Source organism: Haliaeetus leucocephalus, unplaced genomic scaffold (assembly GCF_000737465.1).
Source record: "Haliaeetus leucocephalus isolate CR32 unplaced genomic scaffold, Haliaeetus_leucocephalus-4.0 Scaffold189, whole genome shotgun sequence".
Classification (NCBI taxonomy): Eukaryota; Metazoa; Chordata; class Aves; order Accipitriformes; family Accipitridae; genus Haliaeetus; species Haliaeetus leucocephalus.
In genome coordinates, this window is record NW_010972625.1 from 1,045,417 (window position 1) to 1,065,867 (window position 20,451).

The 20,451-nt window shown below is 43.8% G+C and overlaps 1 protein-coding gene across 6 annotated transcripts in view; it reads left to right on the plus strand.

The window, feature by feature from the left end:
* NONO (non-POU domain containing, octamer-binding) overlaps positions 1 to 14,805 on the plus strand; it is a 15,984-nt gene extending 1,179 nt beyond the window's left edge. For 2 of the 6 annotated variants that reach the window (XM_010565304.1, XM_010565303.1), the window contains 10 exons: positions 62 to 236; positions 2,767 to 2,987; positions 4,033 to 4,334; positions 6,511 to 6,606; positions 7,624 to 7,820; positions 8,098 to 8,182; positions 9,343 to 9,445; positions 10,673 to 10,715; positions 11,357 to 11,466; positions 13,762 to 14,805. In XM_010565304.1, coding sequence (XP_010563606.1) covers positions 71 to 236; positions 2,767 to 2,987; positions 4,033 to 4,334; positions 6,511 to 6,606; positions 7,624 to 7,820; positions 8,098 to 8,182; positions 9,343 to 9,445; positions 10,673 to 10,715; positions 11,357 to 11,466; positions 13,762 to 13,899 — 1,461 coding nt within the window. In that variant the 5' untranslated portion in view covers positions 62 to 70 and the 3' untranslated portion in view covers positions 13,900 to 14,805. Of the gene's footprint in view, positions 1 to 22; positions 237 to 2,766; positions 2,988 to 4,032; positions 4,335 to 6,510; positions 6,607 to 7,623; positions 7,821 to 8,097; positions 8,183 to 9,342; positions 9,446 to 10,672; positions 10,716 to 11,356; positions 11,467 to 13,761 lie in introns of those variants that run through there. The other 4 variants (XM_010565305.1, XM_010565306.1, XM_010565307.1 and 1 more) reach the window with 4 other exon arrangements.
* Positions 14,806 to 20,451: the final 5,646 nt, after the last annotated feature.

Here is a 20,451-nt window from a genome sequence, read left to right on the forward strand (position 1 = left end):
CCGCGGGCTGGAGCCGGGGTCGAGCTCCGGGCCGCGGCCGACCGGGCGTGTCTGCATCTAGGTGGGGAAGATGCAGGGTAACAAGAGCTTCAACATGGAGAAGCAGAACCACACTCCGCGGAAACAGCACCAGCACCAGCAGCATCCGCCGCCGTCCATCCCCGCCAACGGGCAGCAGGCCAACAGCCAGAGTGAGTCCCGGGCCCGCCGCGGGGGACCTCCCGGCCCCGCTTTGGGTAGGCGTTGAGCGTCGGCCCTCGCTGCAGAGGGTAACTTTGGGTCCCGGTTAGCTGCCAGCCCCTACGGGTGCAACAGGTCTTGGTGGAAACAAACTGAACCCGCTCTTTCAGGTTAAAACAATAAAAACTCAAGTCCTTAAGCAAACTGCGACTTGCATTCGAGGTTTGCCTTCAGTAATCAGGTTTTTCCATTGTTGGAGACGGTGGTTTGAATTGCAGCTGGGTTGTTTTGGGGGTTTTTTTGCTCAATCTGCTCAAAGATGCATGCGGCTCCTGTAGATTTGGCTGGGATTTGTTAGTAACTTTCTCGTGTTCCTGAAACTGGGTAGTGATGTAGAGGTACGTTTTTTGTCTCAAGTAAAGCTCACTTTTAAAGAGTTCGGAAATCCCTGAATCTTTAACAGTGTTTTTATAAACCTTGCAAGTACGAGATGGCCTGTTTTCCCTTGGCTGTTTCCTTTTTTTTCCCAGTCATAACAGATGGCTGGCTTCTCAACACAGGTTTTCTTAAGTACTAGCGAAATAAATTTGCTATCTGTGAGGATACAGTTGTAGTAAGAATGTTGTTACAGCAATCTGCAGTCGTCCGTTAAGCCTAAATTTTTACATGGGAGGGGCCAGGAGATGCCCAGCTTTACTTAATAATATTTCAGCATTCAAGTACCAGCTGACATTGATGATGGCTGTTACTCTAATCTAGTGCGTTTCTGGGTTTGTTCCTAATCGGTGTGGACTGTAGCTCTGTTACTTGGGATACAGAAGGGGTGCTTATGAGCTGAGACAATATGCATTAATGGTTTCTAGGACCTTAATTGATCTAACTTGATAGTTTAGAAGTATGGTGGCAAGGCATTGTCATTAGCATTTTCGGAGAAGTGCTTTAGTTATATTAGTTGGTTTGGCTTGTTTGTTTTTTTTTTAAGTTTGGACACTTTGTTCAAAACAAAAGTGTATAGAAGCCACATGTGCACTTTGCGTGATTGTTCTGTAGTTTTTCTGTCAAAGTTGCAGGTTTAACTGTATACACACACATGCAGAGATACTGGGCTAGTAGAAAAATAACTTTGTATTCTTATTAGATGGCCCTGTTAAACAGGCTCCTTATCAGCTCGTAGAAGAGAATAGACAAGGGTGGCAGACCAGTCCATTTCCAGTTAGGTTGGAAACAATACAAAACAACTGTATTGTGGTATTCTCACAGGGATCAGCTTATAGTGAGTGACTGTATCTCAGATTCCTTTGAGTGGATCTACTTAAGGCAGAACAACGATCGTGGTATAACTCTGCTGTAAGTCCCTCCTAGTGTATTCACAGGCCTTGCATTGATCCCCAAATATTTCTGATAATGGTGTGAAGAAGTTCACAAAACAAAACACTTAAGTACCCTTGCTGTGTGAAGTAGATAACTTACTCTCACTACTCTTCTATAGATATACCATCAGTCTTACCTTTTTTAGTGTTGGCTATGAAGGTGTGCTTATTACAAAAGAGTTGTCCTTCCATGTCTTGTATGCATTGTCTTTGCATGGATAGCCTTTCCTGGTTAGTGCTATGCTTTGTAGCCTGAATCAAGCCACTCCTGTTCATAGTTTATTTCATATGTGTGGCCATAAGGTGTGTCCTCTGCAAAGCAAAGGAATCGCTTTCTATGGTTTGCTCTCCTGTGTGGGGAAGTTCTGTATACATTAAAGAAAATGGGACACAGGAAAGTAAAGCTATGATGAAGCCATCCCTTTGTCTGGCATATAGTAGAGCTTCCAGAATTGTGCTGGACTTTTGCTGAATTAAGAGTTAAAGATTGTATATGTATGTGTGGGGATTTGAGAATGTTCCTGCAATCTGTCCTGTTTCTTAAGTGTTAGGTATAGCATTACTTACTGAGTATAGGTTTTTGTAATGAACTTTGTAATTTTTCTGAGGTCTCACCTATATGGCTGGTTTTTTTGGGTGGTTTGGGGTTTTTTTTTCCCCCACTATTTTCACCATTCCAGTCTTCTCTCCAGCTTGGAACCCAAGACTTGAGAACCCAAATCCTGTCTCGTAGAATGACAGCTATCTCAAATCTTATCTGTCTGGGCAAAATATCCTCTTGTTTGCATATTCTTCTAGACATCTGGGGTTTTGGGGGTTTTTTTTGAGTAAAAATCCGGTTGCTGGCCAAGCTGTGGCTTTTCTATAGTAGTTCAGGTTGTAGTAGCAAAATCCTCTATTGTGACTACAGTTGATTTTGTAGCAGGCCAGTCATCTTGGCCAGATCTCTAAAACTGAGTGAAATCTCTCATGTTATTTCAAGCTACCGTGTTCTTCTTTTCTTCAGTTCTAGACTCATGTTAATGAGCACTAAGGTCCAAGCATGTGTTTTCTTTAAAAAGAATAGGGGGCCATTCTGAAATAAAATCCCGTTGTTGCTGTAGAGATGGCTGGAGAGGTTTGAGACCGAAGTGAATGGGTGGTGTTACCTATGTTATCCTATGTCTCTTATGTTCACTGTGATGAAACCTAATAGAATTTATCCCCCCAACTGTAGAGCAGCTGTGTACCTTATTCCCCTCAGATGAAGGCCTGACTATTGACCTGAAGAATTTCCGGAAACCTGGTGAAAAGACCTTCACCCAAAGAAGCCGCCTGTTTGTGGGGAATCTGCCCCCAGATATTACAGAGGAAGAGATGAGAAAGTTATTTGAGAAGTATGGCAAGGCAGGTGAAGTCTTCATACACAAGGACAAAGGCTTTGGCTTTATCAGGCTGGTGAGTGACTTGCTACCTTTGGGGTGTTTTTGTGGCGATGACTGACATTGGAGGAGTATTGCTAATTTAAAGTAGTAGATGTTCAGATATCTTGCTAATAAGCCTGCTGTTGATTTTAGTAACCTGGAATATGGGATCAGCTTCTACAAGTGGTTTGTCTAGAGCTTGTTATGAGAAGGAATGTGAATTCAGGCAGCTTGTGGCAAGATTTATGGGATATCTGATAAAGTTATTCTGAAGTTAGCTGATAGAAAACAGAAAGAAAACATGAACATAATGCTATTATAGACAAGATGGATTTCCATTTTCTGGAAGGGTGTGAACATGGAATTTCTATTAACATAGGCTGTATTGCAGTATTACTGGCGTGATGAATGCTCTTGAGGTAGGGGATCTCTAGATGATCATGTTGAAGCGTGACTAGGAGGGAGGTAGCTACCAATATAGAGTAATGGTTCTCAGACTTTATTGGCTCATATACTACCTTTCTGAAAGCCTCAGGGTGAGTGGATGGAGCATGAGGTTCCCACACCAAAGTCTGGGGTGCTTTGTTGTAGTATAGCTGCTTGGTAGTGACTTAAATGAGTGGAAAGGTGTGAAACTAGCATAGGATGTCTTTCATGGATTCTTACACAATCGGCATTTCCTTTTACCATTATCAGACTTCGTTAATAGTTGAATCTTGGTCTTTTTTTAATGTATTTATTTAAAAAAAAAAAGAGGCATGCTTTGTAGCCTTAATATAATTATGTCTGATAGATAATGATCATTTAATTGTTTGCTTAATTTGCACTGGCTGTTGGATTAGGCTTATGTCTGATACTTTTTTTTCCCCTCCCAAACTCTGTACATGCCTATTCGGCTAGAGTCATTGATAATAGAGAATAGCTACTGTTCGTTAGGACACTTTTTACCATGCTAGGGGAGGATTATTCCTCTCTGTGAAGTACTCGTTCAGTGGAAATAGGCTCATGACTGTTGTGACTGTGACTGGCTGATTCTGTATTGCACTGAGAGTTTTAATGATAACTTTTTTTATCTTCAGGAAACTCGCACTCTGGCAGAGATTGCAAAGGTGGAACTAGACAACATGCCTCTACGTGGGAAGCAGCTAAGAGTGCGTTTTGCATGCCACAGCGCATCGCTGACAGTCAGGAACCTGCCTCAGTTTGTGTCCAATGAGCTCCTGGAGGAAGCCTTCTCAGTGTTTGGCCAGGTGGAAAGGGCTGTGGTTATTGTGGATGACAGAGGACGATCCTCTGGGAAAGGCATTGTGGAGTTCTCAGGGAAGCCTGCTGCTAGGAAAGCCCTGGATAGATGTAGTGATGGGTCTTTCCTGCTAACTACGTAAGTGTGGAGGGTGAGAAGTGCTATACTGACACGTATGCAGGTTGTTGGGTGGCATTGGCTTGTGAGCAATGTTTCTTAACACCAGAGCAGGACAGATGAGATACGGGGCAGGAGGTGGTAGGTGATTTGCCGGGGGAGAACTTTACTTAGCTTTGTTCCAACAAGAGTGAGTCTGTGCTGAAACTCAGGTCTGAAAACTTTCTTCTGGGAAGCTGCTACTGGGGTAAGTGCATAAAACTTCCCAATAAGCTCTTTCTTGATAAAGCCTTCTTAGGGCAAATAAAGCAGCCTTTAAGAAACAGGAGCTATTTCAGAGACCATCCATATCATCCATTGGAAACAAAGCTCAAGTGTGTTAATTGTGCGCTCTGGGTTGCTTCAGAGGCAAGTCTTTGGATGGGATTCTACTCAGCAGCATGCACTGCTGGGGTGGAATGCTGATCCACCACTGTGGGCATGGGATCTGTCGGAGAAGCTGGTCAGATAGATTGGATTGTTTGGAGTTTTCACCATAATAAACTGTTTTCCTTGTGCTTGAATATCATAAGGCAACAAAAAGTGTTCTTGCATAAGTATGTGAACTAGCTCAAGTAAATGACTAATTCTAGATGTGTTCCACAGAGCATGGATTGTTGCTTTATTAAGAGGGAGCTGGTTTTGAGCTCTTGGAAATAAAAATTACTGGATGTTTTGGATGTATGCACCTAGAGTTTGTGAATAGAATACTTCCTCAAATTGGGACTATATTGCTAATTTCTAAAGTAATTTTATAAGCTTTGAGCTTCTCACTTCTCTCTTTCTTGGAGACCTGCATATGGCACAGCCATACACAAGCATGTTCAGTTTCAAAAAGCAGGTGTTTTGTGGGTTTTTTTTTTTTAATACCTTTTTTTTCCCCCTGAGACTTTGGGGATAACCAGCATAGTGTGTAGTGCTTTGCAGGAGGATTGCTGTTAGGGAGCTTTTGCTGATTCAGAAGTCTATATCGTGAAAGAACCATGAAAACAAATTTTTTTAAAGCGATCATGCAAAACTAATCACTACCAGTGTATAACTGAGAGCACCTGAGGGTAGCATTCAATCCTTTTGTAGCTATCAGTGTATTAGATTCTGATATCCAGGACAGCAAACCAGTATGTTGCTTATTTCTAGTTATGGTTTGGTTTTGGTTAAGTTTGTTCTAGTTTGTCCTAGTTCACGACAGTAACAGCTAGATAAACGGGTTGGAAAGTACGACCATTAATAATGGAATATGTCAACTTGAAGTGAAAAGCTACGTTGTGGATCTTCAGCTGAGGAGAGAGATTTTAGCCTCTCATATCCTGCCTTCCTGCTAGTGTCTGGGCACTGCTTGCCACTTGACATAGCATGATCGTTTCTCTTCCATTTCCCCAGCTCTGGCAACTGGGCTTGAGGAGCTAACGAGAAGCTGTGGTACTGCTTTGTGGTGAGGATGAGTAGTGTCAGTGCTGTAGTGGGGAGCTAATTGAGAGGCTGGGGACACTTCTGTTAAATACTTTCTTCTGCACACAGAAACCAGGAGAACAGAAGTACATACGTGTAGTGTCTGTGTTGTGAAGTGCACCAGTGGATTTCTTGGGGGAGAAATTCACAGAGGGCCCAACAGGCACTTACAGAGCACTGCTTCTTGGCAATAATGGCACGTGGTCATCTCACCAGGAGAATATGACTGAAGGGTACAGCCAGCAACCTCCAGTGAGGATCAGTGTAGTTACTCTTTGTTTTAGGCAGCTATGAAAAGGCACGCAAGGATGTGTGCAGCCCATAGTTAGCCACGTAGCAAGGGAGGAAAGGGAGAAAAACCACATTCTAGGGACTACAAGACTTCATGCTGAGTAGATCCTACTGGAGGATGTCAGGTTTCAGTTAAGCTGTTAATTTGAACCAGTAACTGTGAACATTCTTCTTTCAGTACAATTTTCGTTTGGATTCAACCACGATTTTGATAAACAGTTCAGCTCCTTTTCTAGAAAGAAAAAAAGTGTTCAAAGTGATTTCTGGCTTCACTTTGGTTGAGATCCCCAGCTGCTCTGAATTTCTTTGAGCAGTGCTAAAAGCAGTATTTTATAAGTCCAGACACAGTACACATGCTTTCCTACACTGCAAGCTCATTCTTGAATTTTCTTGAGAGCACCTCATCTTTTCTTTACAGATTCCCTCGGCCTGTTACTGTGGAGCCCATGGATCAGTATGATGATGAAGAGGGACTACCAGAGAAACTAGTCATCAAAAATCAGCAATATCACAAGTATGTGCCTGCCATGTGACAGGAGATGAGACTACCTGTGGACTAGGACATTGACTAGTGCCTCAGTCTTAGGAGGGTGGCTCATAAGTGCTGCTAAAGGTCCTCCTTTTTTCTGTAAACATGACCCAACTCTGGAAAGAGAATTGCATACACTGTTTTCTTGCCATGGTTAGCTGAAAGAACGCAGTGGTTTTGGATCCACACTGCTGGATTAGACTGGCACCCTCCACGTATTCTTAATAAGTCCATTTCAGTTGTTGGAATAAAAAATTGTGTCAGTTTGACATAATATGAGATCCCCTTTCTCAGATGAGAACCTGAAGCAAAGACTTAAGTAACTTGCTCCAAGTATTATGGAAAGTCTGTAGAGGAAACAGATTTGAACCCACAGTGAAAATTTAAGGAATGATGTGAATAGCGTTAGGAGATTGTAGAGATATCCAGGTATAAGGCCATGGTCTTTGAAGGCTTCCCAGTGTAAGTAGGTATCATGTGATTTGAGCAGTGGGAATTCATAAACCATGTGAGCTCATGAATTTTTCAAGTAAGGAAGATGAGAGCTTCAGGAGCTGGGAGGCTGCATTAGGAACAGTCATGTGCTCCAGGTGCAGGAACTGCAGAGATTAGTGAAATAAACACACACGTTTGGGCAGGAGCAAAGGCTGTTTCTTTCAAGAGTTTTCTAAATGTCTTTACCCAGAATCTTTTGGTGTCTTACGAAAGTAGTGCCATTGCTTGTTATGGAGGAGGACAGACACAGTTCCCATGTATAATTAATCCTGCAGGAGGATTCTGCCTAAGTTTCTCCTTTCAATAAGATGATTCCTGGGGAGCAGACAAACTGGTATCTCAGGAATAGCTATTTGTGAGGAAGTAGAAGACAAAGTGGTTCCTTATTTGTTGCACTAAGAAATGCATTTCTGTTAAAAGGATCTGCCATTGCATTTAACACACAAATTATTTTTCTTGGAGGACTTGCTCTGTTGAAGCATTTAGTAGCTCTTCTTTGTTTGACAGGGAGCGTGAGCAGCCTCCTCGATTTGCACAGCCTGGCAGCTTTGAGTATGAATATGCCATGCGTTGGAAGGCTCTAATAGAAATGGAGAAGCAGCAGCAAGAACAAGTAGACCGCAACATCAAGGAAGCTCGAGAGAAGCTGGAAATGGAAATGGAAGCAGCTCGCCATGAGCACCAAGTTATGCTCATGCGGCAAGGTACCAATCAAAGATAAATACAGTATTAGAACGTGACCTTGCAACATCCAGGAGTGGGTAGCTCAGTAGACTGGCTAGAGCCCACTGAAGGTGAGCCACGGTGTAGCTGCTCGACTTGTAACCAAGCATGGTAGCAGCAAATGAATGGAGAGATGTTACTGTATTGCTGGAGGCTCTGTTACCTTATTGTCTTGTGTGTTATGGTTCTAGTTCAGGAATTGAGAAGAGGTGGCATGGGAGATGAGTTTGATTGGGTTTTTACTGTCATCTTTTACAGATTTAATGAGACGCCAGGAAGAGCTGAGGAGAATGGAGGAATTGCATAACCAAGAAGTACAAAAACGTAAACAGTTGGAACTCAGGTAGGGGGACAGGTTATGAAATGCTGTAAATTCATAATAATATGGAGTGAAATGCTTCTTCAGTGCACCTAATTGTTCAGTGTGACAATTTAATTACTACCTAAAGTGTGGCTGTTATTTTGGGCCTTTTTGTTCATAGGGAGAGTGTACAGTTGGTTTAAGATGGAAGAGTTAGGAGTTTCTTCCACTGATTAGTATTTGGTTTTTTACAGTTCTGTGTCTCAGTTTAGCTCCTTGACCAAGGCAGATAGAAAAATCAGAATATGTGCAGTGATTCAGTGGCTTCAGTGCTGCAGGTTGTGAAACCCCATTCTAGCATCTGTCTTTTCGTTTGAGGGGTAACTTAGTCTCAGAGATTCGTCTCTCCGTTCCAGCTCTTCCTTGTCTCAGGTTCATTTTGAGAAGCTCCAGGAAGATCTCCAGACTACTTTTGTAATAGAAGAGGCTTGAGAACTGTCTGGCTTGTATGCATTATATTGCATGTAGTCAGCATGTGTTTGGGAGCTGCTGTGTACATAGAAACATTTAGGTTGGAAAAGACCTTTAAGATCATCAAGTCCAACCATGAACCTAGCACTGCAAAGTCCACCGCTAAACCATGTCCCTAAGTGCCACAGCTACATGTCTTTTAAATACCTCCAGGGATGGTGACTCAACCACTTCCCTGGGCAGCCTGTTCCGATGCTTGATAACCTTTTCAGTGAAGAATTTTTTTGTAATACCCAATCTAAACGTGGCGCAACTTGAGGTTGTTTCCTCTCGTCCTATCGCTTGCTACTTGGGAAAAGAGACTGACACCCATCTCGCTACAACCTTCTTTCAGGTAGTTGTAGAGAGCGATAAGGTTTCCCCTCAGCCTCCTTTTCTCCAGACTAAACAAACCCGGTTCCCTCAGCTGCTCCTCAGGAGATACGCACATGGGTGTGCTCATGTTGGCTTTTATAATGAACTCCTTAAAATTGACAGTGTTGGGAAATGTCTTGGTGTGCATATGTGTTTCTGTTTTCGTCATGAGGAGGTACCTAATGTTTTACAGCCTCAGCAAAGTAATGTTCTTAAAGTTGTAGGTTTCCAAACAAGACCCATTAGGCAGCACTGCAACACGGTGATGCGAATGGTTGGTGTATGTTGTGCTGAGCATCCTTGGGCCTTTTTTGCAGGCAAGAGGAAGAACGTAGGCGCCGTGAGGAGGAAATGAGAAGGCAGCAAGAAGAGATGATGAGACGCCAGCAGGAAGGCTTTAAAGGAAATTTTGCTGATGCGGTATGAGTGCTTCTACCTTCCCATTACATCTGGACACTGACATTGGATTTTTGCTTTTCCACAGCACGAGTCTTTCTGTGAATGCTTAACTTCTTGGTTGAGGGACTCTACATCTTTAGTGCATTCTGCCCTAAATTATTGACTGCCTCCAATCTTAAAACAATTTAGTCTGGAAAATATAAATACCCATTTACTGTCCCACTGCTGTTCACAGTGGGACAGTAGGACCCTGTAACCCTCACTAGCTGTCTTGCTGTTCAGAAGAATATATGCTAATTAATTTTATTCTAACAGTAACAAAGATGTACTGTCCTGAAGTATTGCTGCAGAACCCCATTATGGTCATATGCCCAGCTATATCTCTAGCCTGCAGTCTGTCTTAGTCATGCTTAGATGAAATGATCACAACTTGAGGCACTGCTGCAGGCATGGTAGTTGCTTGTACTTGAAAGTCAGTTGGTCAAGTATTTTCTTGTAAAATCTGTAGTAACTTGCCTTTTAATAGCAGTATCTCTAGTTCTATAAAGAACTGTCTTACAATTCATTTCCAGTCCCAGCAACTTTCTATTGTGGAGGCAGCTGTAGTGATATCAAGGTGGTAATAGTGACTTCACATGATAAATAGCAGTACTGAGACTACAGATGAAATGAAATCCGTTCTTCAGTTCCCACTGTGGAAGAAGTAGTACCCTCACTGAAGTGAGGAGGTGGTCCTAGCTTTGCAGTGAGATGATCTGTGGTGTGTCCCCTATGCTCAGTTAATAAAAGAGAAATTGAACTCACTAACTGTTATTTTAATGCAAGTGACCCAGTTCTGCATCTTCATGTAAGCTTGCATTCCTTTCAACAGGAAAGGTTTCTTAGCTATGCTGAGGAAGTAGCAAAACTAATTCTATCTAATGTGTTACTGCTGCTCAGTAGGTCTTTCCATCCAGATATAGGATATCTCTTTATGCTGCTGTTCAGTAAAATCTGCATGTGCAGCTTTGCTGCTGGTTGTTTTACTATGATTGTGAAAAACAGTCTTTCGGAATGAGATATTTTAAATAAGACCTGTTTGTTCAGCAGTTATCATGTGCAGGTAGCTCAGATCTTATGAAATTTACCCCAGGAATGACTTTTCTACACAGTTTTCAGTAGTAAAACCCTAGAACGCATTGAATTTGTATAATTAAATTTTTTAAAAGCCTGAATTTTTGTCATTTGAAATGAGTGTCTCTTTTCCAGAGGGAGCCACCAGACATGCGAATGGGACAGATGGGCATGGGAGGTAAGAGTATTCTGTGGCCATCTTTGTTCCTATGCGTGCTCCTTTCCTCTTTTACAAAATCTGTACATTTTTTGAGTAGGCTTATTTTATTGGCTTCTTATTTACAAACTCAGTCGTAGTAATCTTCTCCCAGTTCAGTGACAGGAAGCGTTCATGTGACAGGAAGCATAACAAAATTTGGGTATGAGGCAGTACTGTACATTTGTGAAAGACTTGGTTCAGTAAGCAAAAGACTTGGTTGAAGTTGCTGTCAGATCCATAGTGTTTCAGAAGTTTGTACTGATACAGAAACTAGTACAACATGTAGTGCTAGACCTTGAGCCCAGGAAGCAGTCTTGATTATTGTATTTCCATATTGTGACTACATGATTTAGATTTTCAGGCCACACATACAAGAGCAAGTGAAAAGGCAATGGGGGCTTAGTGGTAAATGAAGGTGGTGAATCTTAGAGCCTGCTGTATTTTCCAATAATACTGGAATGCAAGATCAGTTTGTCTTGACCTAATAGTGCAAAGACAGTTAATAGACTAAGGCTCTGTCCCTGAATATAACACTGCAGGGAGTGTTTTGTGGCTCTGGGCTGATGAGTAGACCCCAGTCACTGCGTCTGCCAGGACTAGTCTTCAGTTTTCTTTTCCAGGTACCATTGGCATGAACAATAGAGGAGCTATGGGTGGTACCAATGTCCCAGCTGCTGCACCTCCTGCAACTGGTCCTGGAGCTATGATACCTGATGGAGCCATGGGAATGGTAATGTATCTCCATGTGCTTTTTGTGCACGTTTTAAATGTAGATTATGTTGTTTCCATTGTTACGCACTATGCTGCTAAACTTGAAGCTTGTTTGTCTACCTAGACCTGTTGCTTAACTCCTGCTGAAATCTTTAGAAGTTAATCTTGCCTTGATGCTACTTGATAATTTTCAGGAGATTGAGCCAAGTCTAATAACTACTTCCTTTACTTCAAAGATAGCTAGTGTTAAAACGTTTGTTAGAAAGATCTTGGCAATAATATATGGTTATTTTTTAAATGGTGTAATGGGAAGCACTTTGTTGAATGAGAGTGTTTTGATAGTAGATTCTTGCAGACATAAAGCCAAGCTTTCAGGAATGTTCTGTCCATCACTAAAAACCATTATCTCCTATGCTAATAGGCTAAAATGAGTATGCTAAAATGAGTTCAGCTAATTTGCTTGGGAGGTAAAGAGCAAAGAATCAGTGGATGTTATGCTTATTTATTTGCCTTTTTAAAATTTTTACATTTAATTTAGTTTTAAACTTTACTGCAGAACTTTACGATAGACCATGGCTTCTGTGGCATCTGTCATTCCTCTCTGTTGTACAGAGGATCGATCCTCTCACAGTGTCAGCACTTCCAGTCAGCAGCAGAAACAGCAGCAGTCATAGTCAAGTTTGTCCTGAAAGTTCATCTTCCTTTTGCAGTTTATATCAATTGGTCTAATAAACAATTTTCCTGCAAATCTTCCTACTTAGACTTCTTGATCTAATGTGACTGCTACAGCACAGACATCTTTTTGTCATAAAGAACAGTTTTATTTGGCTATAAGCTTTTTACCTAACTGGTAGGGACAGTGGAGCAGCTGAGGTTAAGGGAATGCATACTACACAAGGAAATTAAGGGATGAAGAAGATGGAGAGGAATGGAAAGGGGAGCTGAGTTCAGATCAGTATGATGAAATGATACTGTTTAGACCAAAAAGCAATAAGCTGTTTCTCTAATGGCCAGAAATAAGTATAGTCTTTTTGGAAACTATTTATCTTGCCCACGTGCTTTGTTTTAAGAGTTACTGGGCCCATGTATTCCAGCTTTTTATTCATGTAGGGAGCAGTTACTTTGCATGTTTGTTTCAGCTGCTTGGAGTGATTGCAGTGTTCTTCCCTGTCCTACTGGAAAAGTTGATGATTACTTAGAATTTTTCATGTGTAGGGAAGGGAAAAAGGTAGCAGTGTTCTGTTACTGCTAGTGCCTCCCCTGCACTGCCAGCAAAGTGAGCGTTGAGAGTCCCTAGGACCTCCCCATTGACAATTTTACTGAAGTTTGGGTCTGTGTTCTGTAGAACCAGGCAATATCATGGAGTCATCTACAGTACTAATACCAATGATGATGTGCATATATGTATCACATTACATTGTGTATATACGTATCAATGCTGCAAACCTGTGGACAAAGAATAAATGGAACCCAGGAGCCTGGTGTAAAGCAGCTCTGCTCTATGTAATCACTTAGCCCCTGTCTGGGGGGAAGGAAGAGGCAATGGTTGCCTCCAGTACCTTCCCCAAAGGAAGTACCATGTCCACCCTGAGGACATTCTAGCAGTGGAGGAGGTTGCCCAGAGAGGTTGTACAGTCTTCACCCTTGGATGTTTATAAGACCCAACTGGATAAAGCTGTGACTAACCTAGTCTGACTACATAGTTGACTCCACTTTGAGCAGGAGGTTGGACTAGAGACATCCCAAGGTACCTTCTAACCTGAATTATCTTTTGATCATTTTCTCCCTGCTGGAAGGAAGAGGCTGTGCAATAGCACTAACTCAGCTGGAAAAGGGGAGATCCAAAGGAATGGAAATAACAGGATACAATCAGGGCACAAGAGTAGTATTGCAGACTTATTTTGGAATTGGAGTATTGTGTACACCTGGATTGTGATAGTGCTGTAGTATCAGTATACTGCTCCTCATTTGTATTCAGTCTGGGTGAAGGAATATGGTGGAAATGTGAACTTCTCCTTTCCCAGACTGCATTACTCACATGCTCCACAGCAGCGCACTAGTCTGAGATGGTGCAAACTGTATTCCAGTATGCTTCAATACAAGTGAGTGGGGAAAGAGACTGGGTCCTGCAATGGTCCTGTCAGTCCAGTTTTGGCACTTTGGGGATATTTTTGGTGGGGTGAAGGTTTGTAGCGAGGTCAGCTGGAATTGTGGAATCCTGGTAGAATTTGAATCAACTCAAGTGGCTTTTAACTGCCCTTTGTTGTTCCTTGTTTTTCTTCCTTGCCTCTTCTGCATTTGTCCTCATTACAAGACTCCACCACCGCCTGCAGATCGCTTTGGCCAGGGTGGTGCAATGGAAGGCCTCGGAGCGATGGGAGGGAACCCACCTGCCTTCAACAGAGGAAATCCAGGGGGTGACTTTGGCCCTAACAAGCGTCGCAGATACTAACAGGATTAAGCTGCCCCCTGCACATGCCCCAAAGAGGAAAGGAATCTTGGCAGGCCATACAGGGTTCAACTTGGGGGGGGGGGAATATTAAAAATAGTTAACTAGGGCCTGTTTTGGTAAAGCCACTCTAGGACAAGGGGAGTGCAGTCTGACTGGTAAAGGTTTTAGAAAATTTCATGTGGTGCATTCCTATAATTTCAATGTGAAAAATGGATTCTGGGAGGCTGCCATGGTTGTTCAGTAACGGTAAAATCTGGCAAGGACCCTAATGCCTTGACCATTCCAGGTTTCCTATTTGCAGCCGGAGTCCTGAGACTAAACTAGATAAAATTGCAGTATGTCTTGGCATTTTTGTAGTGTAGTGTACCTTGCTTAAGAGCACAGGGAAGTCTCTGGAGAACTAGGGCAGCATCTGGGTACTTTGCAGCTCCCATGATTCTGTAAATTTATATAGTTCCAAATGATCCGTCATGTAGTGAATTGGGGGAGATTTTATGTTCGTTTATTTCTTTTTTTTCTTTTTTTTTTTCTCCTAACTTGTAGTTATTCTTTTTATCTGGACCATCTGTTTCTTTGAAGTAGTTGACCGTCATGTGCAGCCTGAATGGCTGGGAGGCTCTTGTTTGGATGGATTTTTTGATAACGTGTTGTATTGCTGTTTATTTTTACTGGTAGTTAAAGTACAATCTATTGGACAAAGATACTGTATCTCATGCTGAAGATCTAACTGAAACAAATGTTTGTATAATCTTAACCTTGCCTGTCTTTTGTGTAGAAGTACTACAAGATTTTTCATTTAGTGTAAACTGTTTGAACACAAGCTGTAATTGTCCCACTAACAAGTTTGAGTTTGTCTGAGGAATGTTACAGGAATGCATTATTAAAGTGGATTTTAAGCCTTTTTTATCTGGTGTGTGTATTGGATTTGTGTGGCAGGGTTTTGGTAGCAGGGGAGGGGCTGCAGGGGTGGCTCCTGCGGGAAGCTGCTAGAAGCTTCCCCCGCTCCAAGTCAGACCTGCTGCTGGCCAAGGCCGAGCCCATCAGCGGTGGTCATAGTGCCTCTAGGAGAGCATATTTAAGAAGGGAAACCTGCAGCAGAGAGGGGAGTGGAAGGTGAGAGAAATCCCTATGCAGACAGCAAGGTCAGTGAAGAGGGAGGGGAGGAGGTGTGCTGGAGGAGATGCCCCTGCAGCTGGTGTCCGCCCCTGGAGCAGGGGGATGCCCCTGACCAAATATGGCTCTGAGTCCATGGGAAAGCCTGTGCTGGAGCAGCCTGTGACTGAAGGACTGCAGCCCGCAGAAAGGACTCACATTGGAGAGTCATGGAGGACTGTCTCCCATGGGAGGGACCCCACACTGGAGCAGGGGGAAGAGTAAGGAGTCCTCCCTCTGAGGAGGAAGGAGCAGCAGAGACTACGTGTGATGAACTGTCCCCAACCCCATTCCCTGTCCCCCTGCACTGCTGGGGGGCAGGAGGGAGAGAAAATCAGGAGTGGAGTTGAGCCGGGAAGGACGGGGAGGGGGGGGGAGGGATTTTAAGATTTAGTTTTTATTTCTCTTTATCCTACTTTGATTTTATTGGTAATACATGAAATTGCCTTTTTTTGCCTGTGACCATAATTGGTGAGTGATCCCTCCCTGTCCTTGTCTCAATCCAGGAGCTTTTAATTATATTTTCTCCTCCCCATCCCACAGGGGGGTAGGAGCGAGGGAGCGGCCTCACGGTGCTTTGTTGCTGCCTGAGTTAAACCACAACAGTGTGTTGTCTCTTCTGTTTTTTGAATAAAAATATGTACATATGGATTGAAGTAAATCAAGCTTCATATTATGGTGCAAAAGTTGCTCTTGCATTGCTTTATAGAGGGTGTTCAACCCCTGAGAATTTTCTAACAGTTCTCCTTGTCACATAATGAGTTTTATTTGTGTGTTGGAATGAGACCTCCAACTTCAGCATTTAGAATACAGTAAAGGACATCATGATGCACCTAGGATGTGTCTATGTTTTGGTTGCAGAAGAGCAAGACACAAGACTTGTTCATCAATTCGTGTCTCACCTGCATAGGACAAAGTTGTCTGTGTCTGCCCTGTGTTGCAGTTGCCTCTAGCTGGGATGCAGACCTTCCTGCAGAGCTCTGAATGCCTCTGCTGGGGCCGGAAGTGGAGGACTCGTAACTGTCAGTGGCAATAGTAATGCTTTATGTGTAATACATGAGGGAATCTGTAGGGACAGGAGCCTGCTGTGAGTTTTCTCGCACTGAAGCTCTTGAGTTGAAACTGGGGAGGGGGGACCAGAGGGGGAAGCTTAGAAAGAAATTTAGGTGGGAAAGAGGGAGAAAGACTTGCAGCCGAAGAGCAAAAGGAGCTGCCTTACAGACTTGTGAAATAATGGGAAAGGTGAAAACATTTTCAGATGCCTAATGCTACCAAGGCAATAACCTTAAAAAATTAGGGTTTGGTCCTGTAGGTACTCTGTAAGTAGGGAAAGATCACTCTGGAGGTTTTATTGGTTTACCCCTGTCATTTGATGGGTTATAATTAGACTGGAATAGAATGATTGATAAGAAGCTGTATCAAAGAGAGACTGTAGCTGATGCTCTTGTTTCTTTTGCTTTGTTTTCCACATTTGAAAGCATCAGCACTAGTAGCTGACTTGCTGAGGTGATATGGTGATTATCAGGGGGATTGTGATTTACCTGTATGTACAGTATGAAGAGTTTGGTGATCTTTTTCATGTGGCACATTTGCTAGGATAGCTAAATATTGCAAATCTCAAATAAGTTGGAGAGAACACTGACTAACTTTTCTGTTGCCCTCCGGAGAGGATGCATCTGTTCTTGTAGCCTGTGTCTGGAACATGGCTGGCAGACATTCACTAATGCCATGGGTGTTTGGTAAGTACATTGTTTAATTCCAAAGTGTGAGATATTAGGAGAAGAAACTGTGAAGTTGCACCCAGGTGTCTGTATCGTCTCTCATTCTACTGCCCATTGCTCAGCTGGCTTGCTTGTTAGTGAGCAGTCAAAAAAGAAGTCACTGCCTTAGGGAGACACCAGAACTCAAATGTTCAACAGTGCTCTGCTGCTGCCACCTCAGTCCTATTGAAGTGTAAGATAAGGACAGGTCTGGTTAATGCCCTTCCCTGTGAGAAAAGGGATATAGTAACAGGGTGTGTAAAATCATGGGAAAGGAGGGATTTAGCACTGCTCAAAGTCCATCTAACAAGACCGGTACAAGGTGAAAATTGAAGATTGAGCATCAGCAAAGGAAGAAAACTTAAACTGCACTCTGGTGTGAATGCTAGAGGTAACTATTCTCATTTGCTTTAAAGGAGGAAACTGAAAACGTGGCTGAAGTTCTAGTAAGGAAATTGTAAAGCAAACCATTACTAAGGTTTTCAGAGGCAGGTAGCAGGAGGCAATAGCACCAGGGACTGCTTGTAGTGCAGAAGCATTTAAGGCTGGCCACAGGAGCAAGCAAGGCTGCCTCACGCCAGAGCACTTCCAGGTGCTGGAGTCTGCTGAAGCATTTTGGGTTTTGCTGTCAGTGCTTGCACTGCTTGGATAAGGTAGCGAGTGCAGCTCCAGAGGCTGGACTCTGCACAAGCACTGTTGTGATGTGCTGAGATTTGGCCAGTGTGCAGAAGGGAATGCTTTCCTCTGCATGCTTTTCCAGATCACTGGGCTATTACGTAGTTGCAGACTGATGAAGTATTTTGACTATGATGAAGAGACACCCTTGCCTTTCGTTGTCATATCTCATAAGCTTGTTTAAAATGCACTTATGCAGTATCAGTTCATATCAGACCAAGGACTGATGAGCAGTCTGGTTCAGATCACATTGCTCTTAGCTTTAAACACCTGTCATTTGTGGGCATCAGAAGTTACAACTTTTGCTTTATGCAGCTTCCCCTTAAACAATAGTGATGCATTTGCAAGAATCAAAGATAAATCTGAAAAATCCAACCGGTACATAGGTAAGTTTGTCACATCAAAGCAGAAGACAAAAATACCCTTTTTTTCCTAGCACAGCGCATCTGTCTAGAAGCTGTCATTTATCATAGAAAGCTACAAGTGGTGGAATATGCTAAACTACTTCTCCAGTGAGCTATGTTTGGGAGCTGAAAGAAGGAAGATGTGATTGCCTGTGGCCTTGCTGAAAGGAGCCATCGTTCCCTCTTCTGTCTTGGTCATGGCTCAGGTACCTGCTTGTCTAACTGTTGAGTCACCTGAGTGCCAGAGGTATCCAGAAGGAGAGGAAGAAAGCAGGGAGCTCAGCCAGGCACAACACTACCTTTGGGATACTATCTCACTACAGTCTGGCCACTGCTCTACCTGAGCTCATAGTGACTGTGCTTTAAGGGAACAGGACCCTCAAAAGGAAAACCTGTAAAAACCCCACACTCCCGATCAGTTCGGGCTATTTCGAGCAGCAGGTTTTTATCATGGATGCCAGCTAATGACAAAAAACCTGAGTCTTAGGAGTAGACTGAACTCTCTTCTTTTTGGACTGATTACTTGTTGGGGACCGACGTATACTTTTTGAGGAGGAATACTGCGTGCAGTTTTTCAGCAGCTAAGCTCCAAGGAGGCAAAATTATCTCTGGGAGCAAGACATTGCCTGAACTACAGGGAGAAAATCCCCATCAGCTGAGCAGCTGATTCCAGTGTGAAGGTGTAATTGTTCAGTAAGACCAGAGTGTTGGGGCAATAGCCCTGTAATAACCCAAGCAGCGGGAGGGCAGTGTTCTTGAACGGAGAGATGAAGATTGCCCACATCCCAGTTTCTGATGGTTTTCTCGTCTTTTTCAAACCTGTTCTCTGAGCTGTTGAGTACAATCAGTGCAGACCTCTTGGACAACAGCCGGTATGTAACCCCTGAGCAGTGCTGTCAGAAGAGCAGCCGGCCAGAACTTCTGCTGTAGAATTGCTCAGTACATACTCTTGTGGGGAAGATTTTATTTCCCAAGTAATTAAAACATGAATTCTGCCTACTAGCTTTGTGTGGCATACACAGCAATAATATGTATGACAGGGATTTTCCTTCTCCTGAACAGTCTTTTGTGTGCTGGAGCTACTCCATGCTTTAGAAATGCACTCCCTTCTGGCTGCCCCGGGCTCCTCAGAGCATCCTGGATGACCGAAGGGTCAGGGGTGAGCTGGGTTTCTCTCCCCACAGGCATCCAGCATGTTCTCCCCAGGACTCTGGGGGGCTGTTTTTCACTGACCCTGATTGTTCAAGGGCAAACACATTAAGTTGGGTTTGAGAATAATTTGGTCCTTTTTTTCTACCTCCTTTTTTTCTATTATATATCAAGTTAAGTGCACATAAACCAAACAGGCTTTATTTTTAATTCTCAGCTGGCCCATTCCTTGCAAGCTGTTTCAAAGGTGTAGGTCATGACTGTCCCTGCTTGGCTGGCTCATGTGGTGACTTCTGCTTTACTTGGAGCTCTGCCCTGGAGGAGGGCTGGACTCAGCAACGCAACCCTGTGGCCCAAATGCAACTGCCAGAAGCCACAGCTTCAAACTAGACACTGTGTGATGAATGTGCAGTACAGCATGCTTTTTGCCATCACCTGAACCTCATCTCCTCTTTTTCGTAATTTTTAAAGCACCAGTTCTAGCAGGGTCTTGAATCTGCTGGTGGCTGACTGAGCAGTTCCCCTGGAGCTCATCACTGTTTCATGGTGAATGTCTCGTGTCTGTCTTCCAGGCTGCACCCCCTCACCTTCTCCTCCCTGGGGAGCATCCCCTTGGGCCGGGAGCTGTGGACACTCCAATTTGCAGTATGTCACTGTGCTGTGTTCCCAGTAGGTTCTGTCTTTTGAGCCACCTCGTTCCATGCAGACATTTGCAGCAGTGCAGCAGAGGAGTGAGGGCAGAGCAGTGCTGCTGCTCCTCAGGTGCTGAGGAGGCTCTGCTCAACTGCAGTCCCCGCAGCTACCTGCTGGTCCCTCTGCGATGAGCCTCAGCGTGTGGGTCAGCCACAGCATCCTCCTGGTGTTTCCTCTGAGGCGTGCGAGGTAACCTGAGCTCCAGATTCTCACTGGCATGGAGATGGCAACAGCTGCAGCCTTGCTGACAGCTCATGGAAAGGACAAGGAGATCTGAAACACTATAGCTCTGCTCAGACCGCGGGGACCACAAATTCCCCTGTCAGAGGGCTCTGCCTGGCCTCCTGGGTCCCAAGTGATCCCTCCCGCCTAAGCAGAGGCTCTGGATGCCAGCAGTGTTTTTTTACTCACCTTTGGGACTGTTGGGTCATTTATTGTGTCCTGAGGCACTGCAGTCCTTTGAGGGAGGTATCAGCTTGAAGCCACGTGGCTCGTGCTGATGGTTCCCCGGTGCCCTCACATTTCCTTCCTAGCTTTTTGGTTGGATGTGGGTTTATACATGGGCTACCCAGGTATAAGGAGGCCTGATGGTGATGGTGGTAAGTGTCCTCCCCTCCAGCAGGGCCATCTTCCTTGCTAACAGGATGACAGAGAAAAGCCTGATGTTGCTGCTGGCCTAGGTGTCTCAAGGTGGGGATGGCAGAACTAAGCTGGAGGTA